Source organism: Armigeres subalbatus, chromosome 1 (genome assembly GCF_024139115.2).
Source record: "Armigeres subalbatus isolate Guangzhou_Male chromosome 1, GZ_Asu_2, whole genome shotgun sequence".
NCBI lineage: Eukaryota > Metazoa > Arthropoda > Insecta > Diptera > Culicidae > Armigeres > Armigeres subalbatus.
Window position 1 is genome coordinate 13643776 of NC_085139.1, and position 22174 is coordinate 13665949.

The 22174-nt window shown below is 41.7% G+C and overlaps 1 protein-coding gene across 1 annotated transcript; it reads left to right on the forward strand.

Moving 5' to 3' along the window:
* Positions 1 to 1542: 1542 nt before the first annotated feature.
* Positions 1543 to 21485, forward strand: LOC134222019 (GTP-binding protein Di-Ras2). Its single transcript, XM_062701175.1, has 5 exons — positions 1543 to 3096; positions 3180 to 3287; positions 20207 to 20392; positions 20453 to 20623; positions 20685 to 21485. The coding sequence occupies exons 1-5, from the start codon at positions 3022 to 3024 to the stop codon at positions 20985 to 20987; spliced, it is 843 nt and encodes a 280-aa protein (XP_062557159.1). The 5' UTR covers positions 1543 to 3021; the 3' UTR covers positions 20988 to 21485.
* Positions 21486 to 22174: the final 689 nt, after the last annotated feature.

A 22174-nucleotide genomic window follows, 5' to 3' on the forward strand; every position in this document is an offset into this window, starting at 1 on the left:
AATCATTAAAATCAATATAAAGTCAGGATTTAATGGTAACGATTCAAACTTTATTCATTGCATTCAACATTTGTCTTGGGGCTTGTTCTTATCCTTGAAATATGCTTTCAAAACGCACAGCATATTCAATGTTTCGTCAGACATATAGGATCGTATTTTAGTAGCGAAGCTTCCAGAAACAAAGAAAGCTCTTTCTGAGTCTACAAAAGTAGGGGGAACTGTTGCTTGTGAATCATGAAGCATTGACAAGTATTTTCCTTTCAGCTTTTTCTGAGTCCTTGTACGTTAACTCTTGTCTTACAATCTTTACGAATCCTGGTGCAGTAATCGAACTTACAGGAACACTCTTGCCTGAAGCGGGGACGATTTGGGAAAATACTGATAAAGTGTGACGATTTTTTTGGGATGTGACGATGTCGTTGCGGTTGGATTGTCTTGAGGTACGTCATCGGACGCCTGACGTTTGTCCTAATTGATTGTAGCTGTCGTCACTGGCAAAACATCTTTTGCTGGCAAGGATAGGCCACTAAATGTCAACGATGGAGAAATGAGTACGTTTTGACAGATAGGTAGCCAATATGTTCGGGGACGATAACAAAGGGAACCGCAGCGACAATCGTCCTGCATAGTTTATTACCTCTATTGTCAGGTGTTTGAAAATTTAGTAAAAACAGATATTGCTGTTCCAGAGAAAACTTTCCTCTTTACGGTTCAATTTTTAAACTACCGCAGCTGTCACTTCATACTTTTTCTCTGCTGTTTGGCATGGCATTCTACGATGATAACGCCAAATATCAGATTTTTGTTTCAGTGTATTGAAGCTTTTCAGGCTTGCGGTAGAACTTTGACAGCTGCGGAAGAACTTTACGGAATCCGCAAAATGGAAAATTTTAAAAAGATCCGCAATATTATCTTCCTTAATAGCTGCTGCATTCAAATAATGTGGTTTTAACCATCGGAGGTTTTAACCAAAACTTTTTCCTTAGTATCGAAAATACCGGTACTTTCATTAAGCCAGTACCGGTATTTCGGTACCGAAAATTGGTCGGTACTCCCGGGAATTCCGGTACCGGTACTCCCGGTACTAAAACCCTAAATGTTACTCAGAATCTCTATCGATGATGAATGAATCTTTTTATGTGGCTTAGTTATTTTGGAGTTATCCAAATAATGGATCAGAACGGTAATAAAAGCTCTGCAAGTGGCACATACAAACATAACGTTTCAGGCTAAAATGCGTGGTATGGCACTGTTCGTCGACGTTTTGAACCAAGACGATATTGGGTTCAACATCAAAGAATTCAAATTTTTGATTACCATGGATGACGGTTTAATGAATCATATTACCGATAAAATACTTCGTAGATTTTAAAAAATAAGCCATACAGCAGAATATTCCCATCGGCTAATGTGAAATTCGTCAACCAGTGTTAATTTTATCCAAGTGAACACCAATCTGGGGGGTGTCCACACGGTAACCAATACCAAAGCACACCCACACAAGGGCAACAGCAGCCCACCGAGCAGCGACGAATGGGGACGACGGTCGCGGTCAGAGCCAAAAGGCATCAGCAAAAATCATCCACCATTTGGGGAGGAAAAACTTCGATGTTCAATAATTTTCTTCTCTTACTTCTCTAAAAACGCATCACAAACCATCGAAATATACTTAAAGGATCCGGAACGAATCAATCTACCGAACGAAATAATTATCAAGTCGAAGTTCAAGCCGAAAATTGTTGAATATATTGTGTATTGCTCTGTGTGTCCTCTCCCGAAGTAACAACAAGTATTTTAGTTTTCAAAAACCGTTTATGTGTCGTGTAAATAATAATCGAAAATCAAAAACTTTGCCCCATACAGAGCGTGGAATGATGAAGCAACCGGAAAGGCTTACACCTTTAATCGTTCGAGCTGTTTTGGGTTCGATTGTTTGAAAAGAAAAATTGCAAGCCTTCCGGAAGAGAATCGAATTGAAGTGAAACCACCGCCTGAAAGCAAAAGATAAAATCTGGGTTTTCCAGCGCACAAACGCAAAAAAAAATTAATGAGCAACAAGAATGCCTGATCGCTGAGCTATGATAACGCAGCAGCGAGTAAAAAAACTAAGCAAATTAACCAAAAGTGACAAACGGAATCATAAAACGAGGAAAAGTTAAGGAAAGAAAAGTTTCCTCGTCACACGCGACTGAAGAAAGCATGGAGAGAAGAATGTGAAACGAAATTAATTTGTGATCTGACAAAAGAAAATCAAACTAGGAGGTTCGACTCGGTCCTAGACCAGACACCCAGCGCCCTCCCCTACAGGGGAATGCCGAGCTAATGCAAGTGAGGACAACCGCGAAATCGCCATACATTCGTCCTTAAAACAAACATCGAATTTTTACGCAGAAAACGCAAACGAAAAATAAATCAAGGAAATATCACCGCACGCATACACAAATAGGTGGGATCAAATTCGCCGAAGTCTTTTTTGTTTTTCGTTACAAAGTGATGTTGAGCATATGATATATTCTACATTGTTACCACAGACAGTTGATAAGTGAATAAGGATAAGCAAGTAAGGGAAATATTTAGATTAAGGTGTTACCGAAAAGTTGAAAGAAACGCTGGAAGGCGTGTGGGAGAAGAAAATCGGAGCAAACATAAAGCAAGAATAGTGCCCAGAAGGCTTCCAAGCTCGGAAAGTGAAAGCAATTGCACGCAGTCGGCCGTGTCCTTTTTTATTAAGTGAGTAGGCGCGCGCTCTCCCGAATCCTGATCGTCACGGAATATCGCTCTCGTGGGGTAGACAACATCGTAGCAGCCGAGAACTCTGTTCGGCTTCTGGTCGTTTTTCGTACCTAGGGTTACCCTCGAAGCAGGACGACGCATTTTGTTGAACCACCCTTACTGTTCGGCGTGTAAAACCTCTTCATCCCCACAATCCACCACCCCACCACCACTACAGGCACACAACTTTTCACACTCGCTAGAACCCCCACCTTCCCCTCTCACCAATCCTAACCAACTGCGGCAAAAATGGGTGACGACAGGAATAACAAGAAGATTCTGCAAAATATAAAAATGCCAGAGCAGAGCAACGACTACCGAGTGGTGAGTATTTTTCGTGAATTTAACCGTGAAAAGGGCCGTTTCCGGGCCAAATTCTGGTCTAATACGCTTTCCGAACCTTGCAGGTGGTGTTTGGCGCTGGAGGTGTCGGAAAAAGTTCGCTGGTTCTCCGGTTTATCAAAGGAACGTTCCGAGAAAGCTACATCCCGACCATCGAGGACACCTACAGACAGGTATCTATAGTCAGTGGGGGGGCTCCATGGCAGCGGGGAGTGTGGTGCAGATATTGGCGCAAACCCGTCGGGGCTGTCGTCACTGTCACGACCGCATTCAGTTTGGGGGAAACCGTTGATGAAGAGTGGGTGTGCAATGTGTGAGCTATTAATGGTTTGCTATGATTGCCAGCCATCCCACATGTGTCACAGCATGTCCCGGTCGGTGCAGTTGATGGCAAAAAACGCTGCACCCAGAACCGCGCTGCTGATAATTCTGGCTTTGAGGATGGCAAAGGTGGCGGTGGTAAAAATATTCGCCAATATGTGCTGCGAGTCCGACCAACCGTTCACAAGGCAACGGGGCTGTGATTGCTTTGCCTGTGTTGGTGTGCCGACTGACGACGCAGTCTGCCGGATATGGGCGAAGGGTGACTTCATTTCATTGATAAAACATCAGAAGACACGTGAAGTGCGACGCGGTGTGAGTTAGTGAATGGTGATGCCATGCTAAGAACAAATGCAGTGGAGACGCAAGGTCTGCTAGGAATTAATTATGGTCTCATCCAGGCTCACATTGTACAAAGCTATTTTAGTCAAACATATTATGAATAGAAAAAATACATTCGGAAATTCCTTTGACAATAATAATTTTGAAAGACACATTATGACGAAATAGCAAGACAGTAATTTCACAACACAGAGGCAATAAGCAACGTCAGATTCAAACACAAATGTTTTTGGCATTGCAAGGTCAATGAAAGAATTTATTCTCGAATGAATGGGATCGATCTAAACCTTTTCTCACAACAAAGAACGGTCTTGTCAGTCTTTCCATCTAGCTGGAGAATCTGTTGGTGCAGATTTTTTTTTTAATAATATGCACAATGTAATACTAAGCATCATTTTCTTCATATCCTTCGTTCGATGTGCTAACAACAACGGTTCATAAGCTGCTTATTCATGGGTGTAATATTATGAAAAAGGATTGGTGTTGTTGATGATCCAAGGAAACCCATGGGGTTATGCACTAAGAGAGGATGCAGCTTCTATTAATTGCATTAGGGGAAGGGCTTAGATTATTATTCACTTATTCACACTTGAACATATTTTTATACAGAAAAAATAAAGTGTAATAAACTCCGACTCCTACGAGGGTGCAAAAATAGGCAAATGGCAGATCTCCCCGGCAGGTTCTTCTACCGTAATGCGACGACGACGTATGCGCCAAATCACGATATATTTTCCATTTTTTGTTAACGAGTACGATGAGTTGTCTTCGTTAATACCTTTATTGCATTTTTGGCGTATACGTCACTTTTTCAGTACTGCGCTTCGGTACTTTCCACACACACGACAACCTTATCATAATATTCTGCATTGTGAACTCTCCAATGAGTACAAAAAGACCATGGACGACATCAATAATCTTACTGAAAACTTCTCAAGAAAAACATAAACCATAGGAAAAAAATCCAAATCAGGGGAGTAAAATTTCTGATGATTTGGATAATTTGACCATTGGAAACCGACTCTTGCGGCGCCAAACTTCTTGTTATGGTGGGGTACCCAAAAATTTTGACGTAGTCGATAATTCGAAGTCAGCAGTAAGAACTATAATTGGAGGCGTTGATCAGCTAAGCCAGCGGTTCTCAACCTGGGGTACATGGCATGTGGGGGTGCCTTCGCTGGCCCCAGGGGGTACCTTGGACAAAAATGCGTAATGGCGGATGTATTACAATTCAAATAAAAAAAACTTATTGTTAAAGTTTAGATAGAGGAAATGACGGCTTTGGCAGGTTTTGTTCTATTATTGTCAGGGGGGTTTTTGTGAACCGAATTTTATGAAAAAAAAATTGAGCATTATTAGTCATAGAAAACCCTCCTTACAATAATAGAACAAAACCTGCCAAAGCCGTCATGACGCGTCATTTCCCCTATGTACACACTTAATTTTTTTTACCGGGATCTCAGCAAAATATTGAACTTTTACCGAGATTCGCACAGCCGTGCCCGTGAATCCTGTCCACCTCAACCAGTACAGTGTGTAAAGGGCTGTGATACAAAAGATAAAAGGGATAAAACAACGACTGGACAAATTTAAAAAATCTTCAAAGTAATTTACCTGTTCGAGGCAAAATGTTGAATAATATTCTTCTGAACAAAATCTAGAATTTAATGGTTCGGAACCTTCTATTTGAGAGACAAGGAGGCCTTTTTCCAAAAAAAATCAGTAGCTTTGGGGCAAACAGCTCCTTTCAAGAGGCTCGGAAGCCTCCTTTCAAGAGGCTCGGAAGCCTCCTTTCAAGAGGCTCGGGAGCCTCCTTTCAAGATGCTCGGGAGCCTCCTTTCAAGAGGCTCGGGTGCCTCCTTTAAAGAGGCTCGGGAGCCTCCTTTCAAGAGGCTCGGGTGCCTCCTTTCAAGAGGCTCGGGTGCCTCCTTTCAAGAGGCTCGGGAGCCTCCTTTCAAGAGGCTTGGGAGCCTCCTTTCAAGAGGCTCGGGAGCCTTCTTTCAAGAGGCTCGGGAGCCTCCTTTCAAGAGGCTCGGGAGCCTCCTTTCAAGAGGCTCGGGAGCCTTCTTTCAAGAGGCTCGGGAGCCTCCTTTCAAGAGGCTCGGGAGCCTCCTTTCAAGAGGCTCGGGAGCCTCCTTTCAAGAGGCTCGGGAGCCTCCTTCCAAGAGGCTCGGGAGCCTCCTTTCAAGAGGCTCGGGAGCCTCCTTTCAAGAGGCTCGGGAGCCTCCTTTCAAGAGGCTCGGGAGCCTCCTTTCAAGAGGCTCGGGAGCCTCCTTTCAAGAGGCTAGGGAGCCTCCTTTCAAGAGGCTAGGGAGCCTCCTTTCAAGAGGCTCGGGAGCCTCCTTTCAAGAGGCTCGATGAGCCTCCTTTCAAGAGGCTCGGTAGCCTCCTTTCAAGAGCCTCGGGAGCCTCCTTTCAAGAGGCTCGGGAGCCTCCTTTCAAGAGGCTCGGGAGCCTCCTTTCAAGAGGCTCGGGAGGCGCCTTTCAAGAGGCTCGGGAGGCGCCTTTCAAGAGGCTCGGGAGCCTCCTTTCAAGAGGCTCGGGAGCCTCCTTTCAAGAGGTTCGGGAGCCTCCTTTCATGAGGCCCGGGCGCCTCCTTTCAAGTGGCTCGGGAGCCTCCTTTCAAGAGGTTCAGAAGCCTCCTTTCAAGAGGCTCAGGAGCCTCCTTCAAGAGGCTCAGGAGCCTCCTTCAAGAGGCTCAGGAGCCTCCTTTCAAGAGGCTCAGGAGCCTCCTTTCAAGAGGCCTCGAGAGCCTCCTTTCAAAAGGCTCAGGAGCCGCCTTTCAAGAGGCTCAGGAGCCTCCTTTCAAGAGGCTCAGAGCCTCCTTTCAAGAGGCTCAGGCCTCCTTTCAAGAGGCTCAGGAAGCCTCCTTCCAAGAGGCCTTTCAAGAGGCTCATAAGCCTCCTTTCAAGAGGCACAGAAGCAACCTTTCAAGAGGCTCAGAAGCATCCTTTCAAGAGGCTCAGAAGCCTCCTTTCAAGAGGCTCAGAAGCCTCCTTTCAAGAGGCTCAGAAGCCTCCTTTCAAGAGGCTCAGAAGCCTCCTTTCAAGAGGCTCAGAAGCCTCCTTTCAAGAGGCTCAGAAGCCTCCTTTCAAGAGGCTCAGAAGCCTCCTTTCAAGAGGCTCAGAAGCCTCCTTTCAAGAGGCTCAGGCCTCCTTCAAGAGGCTCAGAAGCCTCCTTTCAAGAGGCTCAGAAGCCTCCTTTCAAGAGGCCTCAAGCCTCCTTTCAAGAGGCTCAGAAGCCTCCTTTCAAGAGGCCTCAAGCCTCCTTTCAAGAGGCTCAAGCCTCCTTTCAAGAGGCTCAGAAGCCTCCTTTCAAGAGGCTCGGAAGCCTCCTTTCAAGAGGCTCGGAAGCCTCCTTTCAAGAGGCTCGGAAGCCTCCTTTCAAGAGGCTCGGAAGCCTCCTTTCAAGAGGCTCGGAAGCCTCCTTTCAAGAGGCTCGGAAGCCTCCTTTCAAGAGGCTCTCGCAAATGAATGCGAAAATTTATTCGAACATTTCTTTGTAATTTCAGGAATTTCTTCAGAACTATCTCCACGGATGCTTACGGAAAATGTGCGGGTTTTCTATTTAAATTCCTTCATACATTCTAGGGGAATTTCATTTCTTCGAAAAATTTTCCTGTAGTTCCTTAAAAATTTTCTCCAGGAATTCCAGGGGTTTACGAACGAATTCTGGAAGGAATTTTTCAAGGAATTCCCATAGGAACACCAGAAGGATGTCAGTAACTACTTAAATCTACCTCAAGAATTCCTTTCGACATTCCTCCACGATTTGCTTCAAAACTTTTTCCAGAGATTCGGAAACAAATCCAAAATTTATTTTGGAAATCCCGAGGGGGGAGACAAAATAGTGTTTAAATATTTGTATCGTCCTTATATAATTTTTTAGAAAAATTACGAAGAATATTTGAAAAAAATTCACCTAAATTTTGTTTTGGAAGAGCTCTTGTGGAATTTTGTGTCGCAAGAATTCAAGTAACTCGAAAGGATTTTCTTAAATTGCTTACTAAAATTTATGAAGGATTTTGTTCGGGGATGGTTCGACGATTGAGTTTGCCTTCCTACGTTGTGGGTCTTCTTCTGTCTTAACCAGATAGCTATTTTGGATATCTCAGCTCACTTGCGATACACTACCAGACGGATACGAACTCCCTAGCACTTCAGTTAAGGACGCTTTCTCATGAGATTTCTGTTTTCCACTTTTAACCATTTACTACAAGATTTAGTTCCATAAAACTGTTTATTAACCGATTGACAACAAATTTATTTCGTTCCACAAGAAAACACGCACGCACTATATTTGTTGTCTATCGTATGGCTACTGGTCAAGGGTCTAGCCAGAGGGGTGAAGGGGGGTCCCGCCTCCTAAATGGTGGAAAGATTGAACGGGTACTGAAATGAATTCCCTTAAATTTTATTTAGGTATAGGTATATAGTCCAACATTTAAAAACAACTCGAAACATTTCGGGCTTAAGAATTCTCTTTGAAATTCTTCTAGAAGCTTCCCTGGGAACTACTAAATTCCTCCGGAAAGTTATCCACAAATTCCTCTGAAAACGGTTCGAAAATCTCTCTCATATAATTGTAATTCCTCCTTATCTAGAAATCTAGAAACCCCCCACTATTTTTTTTTTAGGAAATTCATGAGGAAATTCCTCGAAAATTTCTTCTAGACATTTCTTTGGCTATTCTTCCAGAAAAATCTCCTGCATTTCCTTCAGGAATGCATTTGAAAGTTCCTTTCAAGAATACACACGGAATTTCCTCTCAAAATTCCACCAGAAGTTTCTTCAGAAATTTATGACGGAAATCCTCCGATTTCGCTCCTTAATTTCACTTGTAAATCTATAAGAAATTCCTTCGGAAATTCTTCTAGGAACTTCTCCGGGCATACCTCCAGGAACTCTTCTTTTAATTCCTCCGAGATAACTTCCAGGATTTTTTCCGGGAATACCTCCATAAATTCAGTAGCCTCTAGGATTTCATTCTGGAATTCTTTCCTCAATTACTTCTGAATATCCTTCAAGAATCCCTCTAGAAATTTCTTTAATAATTTCTCCAGGAATTCGTCCAAGTATTTCCCCGGAAATTCTTCCAGGTATTTATCCGGGAATTCCTTCAGGAATTTCTCCGGGATTTTTTCCGCGGAATTGTCCTAAAATTCTTTCCGGACTTCACTCGGAATTTACTCTAGAAATTCATTCGGAAATTAATTTGTGAGTTCCTCCAGGACATCTTCCAAGAGTTCTTCCATGAATTTCTTCAGAACAAGCCCCCGGGAATTCATCCGGTAATTTCTTCAGCAATTCATCTGGGAATACTTTCAAGATTTCATCTTGGAATTTCTGCATTAATTTCTCCTGGTATTTCTCCGGGAATGCCTTCAGATATAAAATACTTCAGGAACTTCTCCAAAAATTATTTCATGACTTCCTTATGGGAATTCCTCCGGAAGTGCTTGTGGGAGCTCCTCTGGGAGCTCCTCCAGGAGTTTTTCCAAGATTACCTGCGGGATATTTGGCAGGAATTTCACGGGAAATGGGATTTCGGAAGTTCCTCTAGAAATTAAACTCCGGGTATTCCTCCGGCTATTCCTCTGAAAATACCTCCGGGAGTACCACCAGTAGTTCCTTTGGGAATTCATTCATGTTTTCTTTCAAGAATTCGTTTAAGCTCTCTTTAAGAAATTATCTACAAATTCCTGCAGAAGTTCCTCGGAGAACTCCTCCGGGAGGTCCTTCAAGAATTATTCCATTTTCCATGGCATTTCCAGGGATTTCCTCCGAAAATTATTCCTGTAGTTCTTCCAGAAGTTCCATTGGTAGATCCTCCGAGAATTTCTCTGATTATTTTTCCGGGAATTCCTCCGGGAGTTTCTCCGGAAATTGCTGTGGGAGTTCCTCTTCAGAGGAACACCCGGAGAAACTGTCGGTTAAACTCCCGGAGGAATTCTCGTAGAAACTTTCGGTGGACCCCCCGGAGGAATTCCCGAAGGAGTTCCCGTAAGAACTCCCGGAGGAATTTCAGGAGGAACTCCTAGAAAAAATCCTAGAGGGCCTCCCAGAGGATCTCCCAGAGAAACTATCGGAAAAACTTCGGGAGGAATTTCCAGCTAAATTTCTGTAGAAAGCCTAAATGATTTCCTGAAAAAAAGCCTGAATGATTTCCTCTCCTGGAGGTACTCTCGGAGGAATTCTCGAAGGAACTTCAGGAGTAATTTCTGGAGAAATTCCCGGAAGAATTTTCAGAGGAATTCCCGTAGGAACTGCCGTTAGAACTACCGGAATAGTTATCGGAGGAAATCTTGAAGTTTCCACTGGAATTCTTTCAGGATTTCTTTGGAAATTAATCTAGGAATTACCCCGAATATTTCATTGTTGATTTCATTTTCGGTATAATTTCTGTATAAATTTTTCGCGAAGTTCTCAGTAATGTTTACTGACAATTCTGCGGAATTCCACGGTACATTTTATTAGATTTTTTGTGAGAAACTTCCGCCAAAGCGACCGTGTGCCGCTCAAAGCGCACAAGCCCAAGTCCTGGTGTTAGGTGGGACGCTAAACAGCCCTGACACGACGGCCCTCCGGCGAGACATGAGGTATGCGGCGAGACAGAGATAATGCGACACGATATAATCGGCAAAGACCTAGGCGACGAATAAAGGATCACGATTGGAAGCATCGAACATGGAACTGCAAGTCGCTAGATTTCGCAGGTTGCGACAGGATGATCTACGATGAATTACATCCCCGCAACTTCGACGTCGTGGCGCTGCAGAAGATTTGCTGGACAGTGTTGGCTATAAGAAGAGCAAGGGAACCCCCTCACAAAGAATAAAAAATATTAGAGTTCCCTCTCTACACCACGGCAGGCTACTGACTCTTTATTCAACAATAGGTATCTACAATACATCCATAACAATATTCCTTAATCTACCCAAGAGCAACTACAACCAACTGGCGCCTACCTCCTATATACAGCGAAGCGTCGCACACTACCTGATATTCCAACAGACAGGACAGAAAGTGTGGAAAAGCGGGCATCGGGCGGCTACTTTCTACCAAAGCTGTGGCACCACCAACGAGCTGGGAACCGGCTTCATAGTGCTGGGTAAGATGCGCCAACGCGTGATTGGGTGGCAGCCATCGACCACGTTCTAATCGACGGTAAATTCTTCTCCGACATCACGAACGTCCGTTTTTACCGCAGTGCGAATATTGAATCCGACCACTACCTCGTTGCAGTATGCCTGCGCTCAAAACTCTCGACGGTGTACAACACGCGTCGAAGTCGGACGCCGCGGCTTAACATTGGGCGGCTACAAGACGGTAGACTAGCCCAAGAATACGCGCAGCAGCTGGAAGTGGCACTCCCAACGGAAGAGCAGCTAGGCGCAGCATCTCTTGAAGATGGCTGGAGAGATATTCGATCCGCCATTGGTAGCACCGCAACCGCTGCACTTGGCACGGTGCCCCCGGATCAGAGAAACGACTGGTATGACGGCGAATGTGAGCAGTTAGTAGAAGAGAAGAATGCAGCATGGGCGAGATTGCTGCACTGGGTCATTACCAAGATTTGCGAGGAGGAAGTTTTGCCGCAGGAGTGGATGGAAGGTGTCGTGTGTCCCATCTACAAAAAGGGCGATAAGCTGGATTGTAGCAACTACCGCGCAATCACATTGCTGAACGCTGCCTACAAGGTACTCTCCCAAATTTTTATGCCGTCGACTAGCACCAATTGCAAGGGAGTTCGTGGGCAGTACCAGGCGGGTTTTATGGGCGAACGCTCCACCACGGACCAGGTGTTCGCCATTCGCCAAGTACTGCAGAAATGTCGCGAATACAACGTGCCCACACATAATCGATTCATCGACTTCAAAGCCGCATATGATCAAATCGATCGGGACCAGCTATGGCAGCTAATGCACGATCACGGATTTCCGGATAAACTGACACGGTTGGTCAAAGCGACAATGGATCGGGTGATGTGCATAGTTCGAGTTTCAGGGGCATTCTCGAGTCCCTTCGAAATCCGCAGAGGGTTACGGCAAGGTGATGGTCTTTCGTGTCTGCTATTCAACATCGCTTTGGAAGGGGTAATACGAAGAGCAGGGATTAACACGAGTGGTACGATTTTCAATAAGTCCGTCCAGCTATTTGGCTTCGCCGACGACATAGATATGATGCCACGTAACTTTGAGAAGATGGAGGAAGCCTACATGATAGTAAGAGGTTCAAGAGAAGACAATGTGAGCCACCCACCGCGAGTTGGCATCGGTGGTGACGAAATCGAGGTGGTAGAAGAATTTGTGTACTTGGGCTCACTGGTGACTGCCGAAAATGATACCAGCAGAGAAATTCGGAGACGCATAGTGGCTGGAAATCGTACATACTTTGGACTCCGCAAGACGCTCCGATCGAATAGAGTTCGCCGCCGTACCAAACTGACAATCTACAAAACGCTCATTAGACAGGTAGTCCTCTACGGACACGAGACCTGGACGATGCTCGTGGAGGACCAAGCGCACTCGGAGTTTTCGAAAGGAAAGTGCTGCGTACCATCTATGTTGGGGTGCAGATGGCGGACGGTACGTGGAGGAGGCGAATGAACCACAAGTTGCATCAGCTGTTGGGAGAACCATCCATCGTTCACACCGCGAAAATCGGAAGACTGCGGTGGGCCGGGCACGTAGCCAGAATGTCGGACAATAACCCGGTGAAAATGGTTCTCGACAACGATCCGACAGGCACAAGAAGGCGAGGTGCGCAGCGGGCAAGGTGGATCGATCAGGTGGAAGATGACTTGCGGACCCTCCGTAGACTGCGTGGTTGCCGACGTGTAGCCATGGACCGAGCCGAATGGAGAAGACTCTTATATACCGCACAGGCCACTTCGGCCTTAGTCTGAATAAATAATAATAATAATGCTTCCGACGCAGTAAAGTTGGAATAATAAAAATGACAGACTTGGCGAGCGTGGGCGTGAGGATGGAGAGATCCGGCCTCGAACTGTATATTGTGGTGCCCTGGAAAAGGCGAGTGCATTTAGTTTTGGATTCCTTTTTTTTAAACGATAGGATCCATGAGTCAAGAGCTTTCAGAGATTGTAATATTTGAGCTCAAAAAAGGTCAAAAAAGTATTTCGCAAATAGTCAAACAATGTCAAAACACTCAGGGGAACTCTCTGCAAACCACAAAGACTTTCAAGTAAATATGAATCATTTTTTCATTAATGGCCAGGAGAAGAAGAAAGCTAGCGTACAGAGTTTTGTTTTAGTGGACAGTACCACCCTGGGTATAGTTGCAGACAAGTCCCATGATACCATTCCCAAGTAACATTTCTAGTTTTATTCCACTCTAGGAATGGTTTTCAAGATCGAATTACAAGAACTGAGAATAAAACCCATTACTACAGGATTACCTTCTGACGACCACTATAAGAGTAAGATATGTCCAAATGGCCCTCTCTAGATTACCACTATAAACCTCTTATAAGAGTATATAAAAATCCGTTTCAAGCCACCCGCAAAAAAGGGAATTTGGCTGCGGCAGGTGTCAAAAATGTTGCTTTGAAAAAAGAGAAACAAAATCTTGCAAATAAATAATAACAAACTAAAGTGTTGATGAAAATCATGATGAGGATGACTACAAAATAATACTTTTTCAAGTTTTTTTCTTTAATGTACTTTCATGGAAATGAGGTGCGCGCTCGATTTCATGGTGAAAGCTAGTGCAAAAATGAGATTGAGCACTACGCGCCCGCAAAATAATATAGCTTTGGGCATTGAATTTAAAATCATTATGACATCAATAACGTAAATCTTCACTAAATTAATTGATATTACACCCAAATATGTTTGTTGTTTATATCTTTTACCACAAACGCGTCTTTGCCGGCGGAAACACCGTCTAATCATAAATTCCAGTGATAAATTTCACTGACTTGATTATGGTTCTCCATTTCCAATATGGCCATCATAGATTTCGATCAGAAAAATGTTGCTCTTATTAAACACCGTTATAAACCCTTTGCAATGTAAATATTCTTATTGGGGTTATTCATTTGACCACATTACGACCCAAAATTATGGCTTTGATCAAGCTTTGAAAATTGGACTTATTATGCCCTTCGTTACAACCGTAGAGCTGTTAACAAGACCAGTCGGCATTTGACGTTTGAAGCTTTTCGAGCAGATTTATTAGAGGTTTATTGATAGCAATAAGATCGCCAATAAATCTGAGCAACTAGCCATGGTGACTGCTGTCATAAATCCGCTATAAGATTTAAACAAATCTAACAAGCATGAAAATTGTTACTTGGGTTTGGACGGAAGAGTCCATTTTAAATAATCACTTCGAGAAAATTTTGTAGGAGCTTATAGGGTAAAATGCCCAATAGTGGACCCTCTAGTAGCGAAATTCTGCTCTTCCTGGCATAAGGAGTGGAAATTTTCAAAATATTAATTTTGCGTGATATCCAATATCAAGCTCTGCATCTCCTTTTCACGATACATACATAAAATACTCAAATACTCGACGTTATTTGTTGAAATTAACATTTTAAAGTCTGACTGAATCCGCCCTATAGTAGACCCCCTGGGGGTCCATAATAAGAAATTGCTTCCCCATAGTCGACACTTCCTTTGATTTTTATGTTCCGTTTCGGGACGTTCTTCTTCCCTATTATGGACCCCCCAAAATATTCCTATAATGGACACTTTCATGTTTATTTTTTATAGAATATGAAAAAAATCATCTAATTGTGCTATCCATAACATTTCCGATGCATGTAAACAAATCATAGGACTTTAAGGTAGGTTGCCCCGATGCAATTTCATAGCAAATGTTTACATTGTGCTGTAATAATGCAAAAATGGCCGGAGGGTCCACTATTGGTTGGGGGCCCACTATTGGGCACTTTACCCTAGCTTTCACATGCAGTCAAATTTAATTTTTGGATTACGTCATAAAGTCTTGTGTCATTTGCAAGGAATGTAAAATAACAACATTGCCAATGACAACAACATTGTCCTCTCTTGTAAATGTTGGGACAAACTTCACTCGCAATAAGCGTTTGTCCCAAACTGCAACAGAATAGGACAATGATCGCCTGCCACGCATTTTGAAAAGTAGTCGGTTTCCGATGATGTTTTTGGTTAAATAAGTATCAGCTATCATAGCTTAGACATATCTTTAACCATCTGTACACATGATTTGTGTTTTACTTCTGAAATATAAAAGTTATCGCAGTTTGAAAAGTTCACAACAATTATCTCTCCATGTTTGTTGCAAATAAAATGGAACGCAACAATGTCTTTATCCTCTGCAGATGAGGACAAAGAGTTATCGCTATTCTCTTTTGTCGCTTGTTTTTCGCATTTTTCAGCGACAATTACATTCCTTGGTCATTTGTCATTTCTGATCCTATGCACGATGAGGACAAAGAGTTATCGCTATTCTCTTTTGTCGCTTGTTTTTCGCATTTTTCAGCGACAATTACATTCCTTGGTCATTTGTCATTTCTGATCCTATGCACATTCTTATAGCTTATTGGAAAAGGCTAAAATAATGGGAACCCGAAAGAAACCCTGCTTATTTGTATGTTTTCAATCATATAGGTAAAAGAGAATTTGCAATATATTTTATCTGTTCAAGAAAAGAGCGGCACAATACAGTGAATAGTGGCTGAAACACGGGCAAAAGCGGTCTTATGTTCTTCCACGATTACCCATTTATTTACATTTGCGGTTAGCAAATAACCTCACCACATCATGAAAATATCGTCCAAATGCACCAGACCGCATCGTGCTTTCGTGCTGTGCGGTTCTTTCTCTCTTTGCGGAAGGAAGTTTTTAATACTACCCGAAGCTATTTTAATTTCAACGGTGCTTCTTAGCGCTATTTGTACCCACTGATCCCGTTACGATCTTTGCAAGGACCCGTGCCTTCGTTTTACGTTGGACCCGTTTGCGGAAGTAAAATTCCGACAAGCGGTGGTAATCCTGCAGGGACACCGTTCTGGGAAAAACCTCTTAGAAGGTCACGTCTCCACGCTCAGCAATGAGTATTAACAAAAACAAGAGGAAGGAGTCTCTGAATTCTCCACTTCCTTCAAAGAAACAAGGTTTCAAGACCGTCCTGCCCAAGCGCGGAAAAAATAGAAGGAAGCTGGAGAATTCAGATATTCCTTCTAACTCTAATATCGGAAATAATTCTTCTCCAATCGAACTGAGCAATCAGTTCGATTTGATTAATGATCGGTGCCCAGGTGATTCGATTCATGCGAAAAAGCAAAGGATTCCGCCAATTGTGGTATCTGTTGCCGAGTTTTCTGGCTTCCGGAATGAGATTTTGAGTAACCTTCAGGGGATCAAGGTTTCATTTCAGATTGCTAGGAAGGGTGACTGCCGCGTTTTACCGGGATCCTTTGACGATCGCAAACGTCTTCTTCACTATTTAACTGAGAAGCGCCATAAATTCTTCACATACGACGACAAAACTGAGCGATTGTTCAAAGTCGTCTTGAAAGGTCTCCCCAGTGATGACAAATCACTGGATGAGATTAAAATTGAAATTTCTCAATTACTTGGATTTTCACCAGCCCAAGTAATTAAGATGAAAAAGAAATCCCATTCTGGTACTTCCCAGAGGGCATTTCTCAAGAAGTTTATTGAGTTCATTTTAGCAAAAAATAATATTTGAAGTTTGGAAAAGGCCTGTATTATGTCTCATGTCCGTGTTACATGGGAACATTTCCGCAGGCCTGGGGGAAATTTCCAAAACCCTACCCAGTGCCGTAAGTGCCAAAAGTGGGGTCATGGAACCAAACATTGTCACATGGATGCTAAATGCATGATTTGTGGTGGAACCTCTCACGCAAAGGACGCATGTCCTGTGAGAGAAGATTCCAATAAATTTAAGTGCGCAAATTGTGGGGGCAATCATAAATCCAATTTCTGGGAATGCCCTTCACGCAAAAAAGTTTTGAATTCCCGTGCAAAATTGATGACGGTAAATTCCAATCGGATCCCAGATTCGACGGGTAGAAATTTTTCAAACGCTCAAATTTCGAAACCGGTTACCGGTCGAGCAATTCATACCCACCACAATTCACAAACAAATTTTGCCGCTCGTCAACGGGTAGCAAGCACTTCAGTAAATTCCAATTTTTCCAATGTACCTACGTATGCAAACATCGCTGCTGGTAGACAAAATTTCTCTTCTCAAAATGAGGTTTATACCCATGTCCCAACGGAAAACAACGGTCATGTTGCCGATTCAGGTAGCATGACTGCTTCCGACTTTGATTTTTTAACTGAACAATTGCATCACATGATTGATGCAATGTTCAAAGCAAATACCATTCCTGAAGCTGTTCAGGTTGGTATAAAGTACACACAAAAAATTGTTATCGGACTCCGTTTCAATGGATCCAAATAATTGTGTGAAAGTTCTAAATTGGAATGCCCGCTCTCTAAAGGGTAAGGAAGATGAATTATTCAACTACCTTTCAGTTCATAATGTGCATATTGCCATTATAACTGAAACGTATTTAAAACCAGGACTCTCCATTAAAAGAGATCCAAACTATTTTATCTACAGAAATGATCGTCTTGACAGCGCCTGTGGTGGGGTCGCCATTGTCATTAATAGACGTATCAAACATAAATTATTTTCTTCGTTTGAAACCAAAGTTTTTGAAACCTTGGGAGTTTCTGTTGAAACAAATTTTGGACAATTTTCCTTCATTGCAGCCTACTTGCCTTTTCAATGCAATGGACAGCAAAAGAATTTGTTGAAAGCTGATCTTCAAATTCTGACTCGCAACAAATCAAAATTCTTCGTAATTGGTGACTTCAATGCCAAACACCGTTCATGGAATAATGCTCAAAGCAATTCCAATGGTAAAATTTTATTTGAAGATTGTTCTGCGGGATATTATACTATTCAATATCCCAATGGACCAACTTGTTTTTCTTCCAGTCGAAATCCTTCTACAATTGATTTAGTTTTAACGGATTCAAGTCAGCTGTGTGGCCAATTGGTAACTCATGCTGACTTTGACTCTGATCATCTTCCTGTGACATTTGAAATCTCACAAGAAGCCATTTATAATCCAATCAGCTCTACTTTTAATTATCATAGAGCTGATTGGGATTTATATAAAACGTATATCGATAGGAATTTTGATGTTGATATTCCTCTCGATACCAAAAGTGATATTGATAATGCTCTCGTATCTTTGACAAATTTAATTGTCGAAGCCAGAGGCATTGCAATTCGAAATGTGAAGTTAAATTCAACTCCATTATTATTGACGACGATCTTCAGCTACTGATCCGTCTTAAAAATGTGAGCAGAAGGCAATACCAAAGAACTCGCGATCCCGCGTTGAAAGTTATTTGGCGAGATTTGCAAAATGAAATTAAAAAACGTTTCGCTATTCTGAGAAATACCAACTTTGAGAATAATGTCTCGAAGTTGGATCCCAGTTCGAAACCCTTTTGGAAATTAACGAAATTCTTAAAAAACCTCAAAAGCCAATTCCAGCGCTTAAAGAGGGAAATAAAATTTTATTAACAAATGGCGAAAAGGCTCAAAAACTTGCTCAGCAGTTCGAGAGTGCCCATAATTTTAGTCTAGGTCTCACTAGTCCAATTGAGGATCAGGTTACACGGAGCTTCGAAGACATTCTCAACCAAGATAATGTTTTTGACCCTTCGTTGGGAACTAATTTGGATGAAGTGAGATCTATTACTAGAAAATTTAAAAATATGAAAGCCCCAAGTGATGATGGTATTTTCTACATACTTATCAAAAACTTCCTGAGAGCTCTTTATCCTTTTGATTAATTTATTTAACAAATGTTTTCAATTGGCATACTTTCCAGATAAATGAAAAACGCCAAAGTTGTTCCAATTTTGAAGCCGGACAAAAATCCAGCTGAGGCTTCTAGTTATCGCTTAATCAGTTTGCTTTCTTCAATAAGCAAACTGTTTGAAAAGATTATTTTAAATAGAATGATGGTTCATATTAATGACAATTCTATTTTTGCTGACGAGCAATTTGGTTTTCGCCATGGGCATTCAACCACTCATCAGTTATTAAGAGTTACGAACTTAATTCGGCTCAACAAATCTGAAGGATATTCGACTGGAGTTGCTCTTCTTGATATAGAGAAAGCATTTGACAGTGTTTGGCATGAAGGTTTGATTGTAAAATTGATGAATTTTAATTTTCCTCTGTACATCATTAAACTGATCCAAAATTATTTATCAGATCGCTCACTGCAGGTAAACTATCAGAATTCTAAATCTGATAGATTACCTGTAAGGGCTGGTGTCCCCCAAGGCAGCATACTGGGGCCCATTTTGTATAACATTTTTACTTCTGACTTACCTGATTTACCACCAGGGTGTCAAAAATCTTTGTTTGCAGATGACACGGGCCTTTCAGCCAAAGGGCGAAGCCTTCGTGTCATTTGTAGTAGATTGCAAAAAAGTTTGGATATTTTCTCCACTTACTTGCAAAAATGGAAAATTTCCCTGAATGCTTCCAAAACTCAGCTTATAATTTTCCCACATAAGCCGAGAGCTTCTTATTTGAAACCTTCTAGCAGACATATTGTCACTATGAATGGGGTTCCAATTAATTGGTCTAGCGAAGCTAAATATTTAGGACTTCTGCTAGATCAAAAATTAACTTTTAAAAATCACATTGAAGGCCTTCAAGCCAAATGTAACAAATATATTAGGTGTCTATATCCACTTATAAAAAAAATTAAAACTTTGTCTTAAGAACAAACTTTTGATTTACAAACAAATTTTTAGACCTGCCATGTTGTATGCTGTGCCAATATGGGCTAGTTGCTGCAATACCAGAAAGAAGGTACTCCAGAGGATTCAAAATAAAATTTTGAAAATGATTCTGAAGTTGCCTCCGTGGTATAGTACCAATGAACTTCATAGAATTTCTAATATTGAGACATTGCAACAAATGTCCAACAAAATAATTTCAATTTTAGATAAAAATCGTTGCAATCTTCTATTGCAACGATTAACTCCTTGTACCCTTAGTATAAAATAGGTTAAGTTTAGTTTAAGTAGAAAACATTGTAATTCCTACATGGTTCAATTCAACCAGAGGAAAAAATTCTAACTGCTAGAGGCAATTGAAATGTATTAATAATAACTAAAAGCGTAACATAGCAAATAAGGATGATAGTGTTAAGAAAACACGGAACACCTAGTCTAAGAGATGAATGCATGTATTAGATAATTAGCAAATAAAATTAGTTAAAAAAAAAAAAAAAAAAAAAAAAAAAAAAATCGTCCAAATGCAAATAAATCTTCAATCTGAAAGCTATTCACAAAATATACTCACATCGCTAACATTTTTCTATATTTTTCATCGTCTCCTGTGCATTCTAGGTTATTAGCTGCAACAAGAACATATGCACATTGCAAATCACCGACACCACCGGGTCGCATCAATTCCCGGCCATGCAACGACTTTCCATCACCAAAGGTCATGCCTTCATTCTCGTTTACTCGGTGTGCTCCAAGCAGAGCCTCGAGGAACTGAAGCCCATCTGGAGCCTGGTTAGGGAGCTGAAGGTGAGACAGCAATGCATAATTGGAAACTTAATTACATTTTATTTCCCTCCCGCAAAACAGGGCGAAGAGATATCGCAGATTCCGGTGATGCTGGTGGGAAACAAGTGCGATGAACCGGAGGAATTGCGGGAAGTCACCAACATCGAAGGCCAAACGGAAGCTGCCACCTGGGGGATTTCCTTCATGGAGACCTCTGCCAAGGAGAACCACAACGTCACCGAGCTGTTTCAGGTAAAACATTGCACATTTATTCAAGAGCTCAAATAAATTTGGTTGAACTTTTTGTCTACAGGAACTGCTGAATATGGAGAAAAATAGAAATGTGTCCCTGCAGCTAGACGGTAAGAATAAAAAGAAAAACAAGAAGAAAATGATGAAGGAGCAGGCGAAGGAGGAGAAGCTACTCAAAGAAAAGAAGGAGAAGGCGAAACAGCAAGCCAAGGAGAAGGAAAAAACCCAGAAGGAGAAGGAAAAGAAGAAAGAAGAGCCCAAAGATAAGGCGAATGGAACCAAGACCAAAGACGGTGCTGCTGCCGGTGGGGCTGCCGAAGGCGAGGGGAGTGGCAGTCTGAAGGAAAAATGCAAAGTGATGTAATTGTGAAGCAAGTTGATATGCACAGTCTTGCCAATCGCTGAGAGGTAAGGCGTAAAAACCAAGAAAAAAAGCAACAAGCAAACAACAAGAACAACAAAATCGAATTAAATCGAATAAAGTAGAAGCAAGCAAGCAAGAATATGAAACAAGTGAACGGGAAAAGAGACACACACATTATCAGGTTTTAAATCGATTTTAGACACTAAAGAACACATAATTGATTGAAAACAAACACGAAAGAAGAAGCAGCTGATAAAGAGACAAAACAAAAATGATATTATACAACCATAATTATATTTATATATACTAAAAAGAAAAAAACAATATTATGTACATATGATAGTGCTAATTTAAAATTATAACGCAACGTAGAAACAAGCAGACGCTTAAAACTTCATGATATGCCATTAAAATCACTAGCAAATATAGCAAATTATTATATATTTTGCTTCGATAATTCAATAAATTTGAATAAATCGTTAAATTTAAAACCATCTATACCAGTTATTTTGTTTTATTTTGGATAATGTGTACATCACATTCATTCGAAAGGAAAGGGTGCAGATGGAAGACAGTTCACACCGAAAAAATCAGAAGATTGCGGTGGGCAGGGCACGTAACCAACATATCGGATAATAAACCGGTGTGAAAATGGTTCTTGACGACGATCTGACGCGCACAAGAAGGCGAGGTGCGCAGCGAGCAAGGTGATCGATCAGGTGGAAGACGATTTGCGGACCCTCCGAAGACTGCGGGAGTTGAATGAAGAAGACTTTTATTTACTGCACATGCCACTCTACTCTGGCCATATTCTGAGAAATAATAAAAAAACATTAATTTATCTATGTTTATTCTTAAATCAACAGATGAATCGCGTATGTAATGATGCACATTTTGGCACGATTTTGGCCTGTTGTTCTGAAAATATTATATTGGTAAATTCATTTGAAATTTATCACTTATTGAGCCGTCAGCATTCCGTGCAGGAATAAAAAAATCTTAAAATTCGAAAAACCTAAATTTCATGGATTGAACTTCTGCCACTTTATGTCGCTATGCCATTCCAATAAGCACTTACGTCTTCTAAAACAGGTTACAATGAGGCCACTTTCTGAATTATATAAGAAAATCTCAATCGTAAAGTTATTGGAAATTCAACGTAATTAGTTCTTTCTATTCTTGTTAAT

Coding starts and splice junctions, on each gene's coding strand:
- LOC134222019 (XM_062701175.1), top strand. CDS start 3,022: ATGGGTGACGACAGGAATAACAAGAAGATTCTGCAAAATATAAAAATG. Junction 3,288..20,206: donor TCGAGGACACCTACAGACAG/GTATCTATAGTC, acceptor TGTGCATTCTAG/GTTATTAGCTGCAACAAGAA. Junction 20,393..20,452: donor GCCTGGTTAGGGAGCTGAAG/GTGAGACAGCAA, acceptor CCCGCAAAACAG/GGCGAAGAGATATCGCAGAT.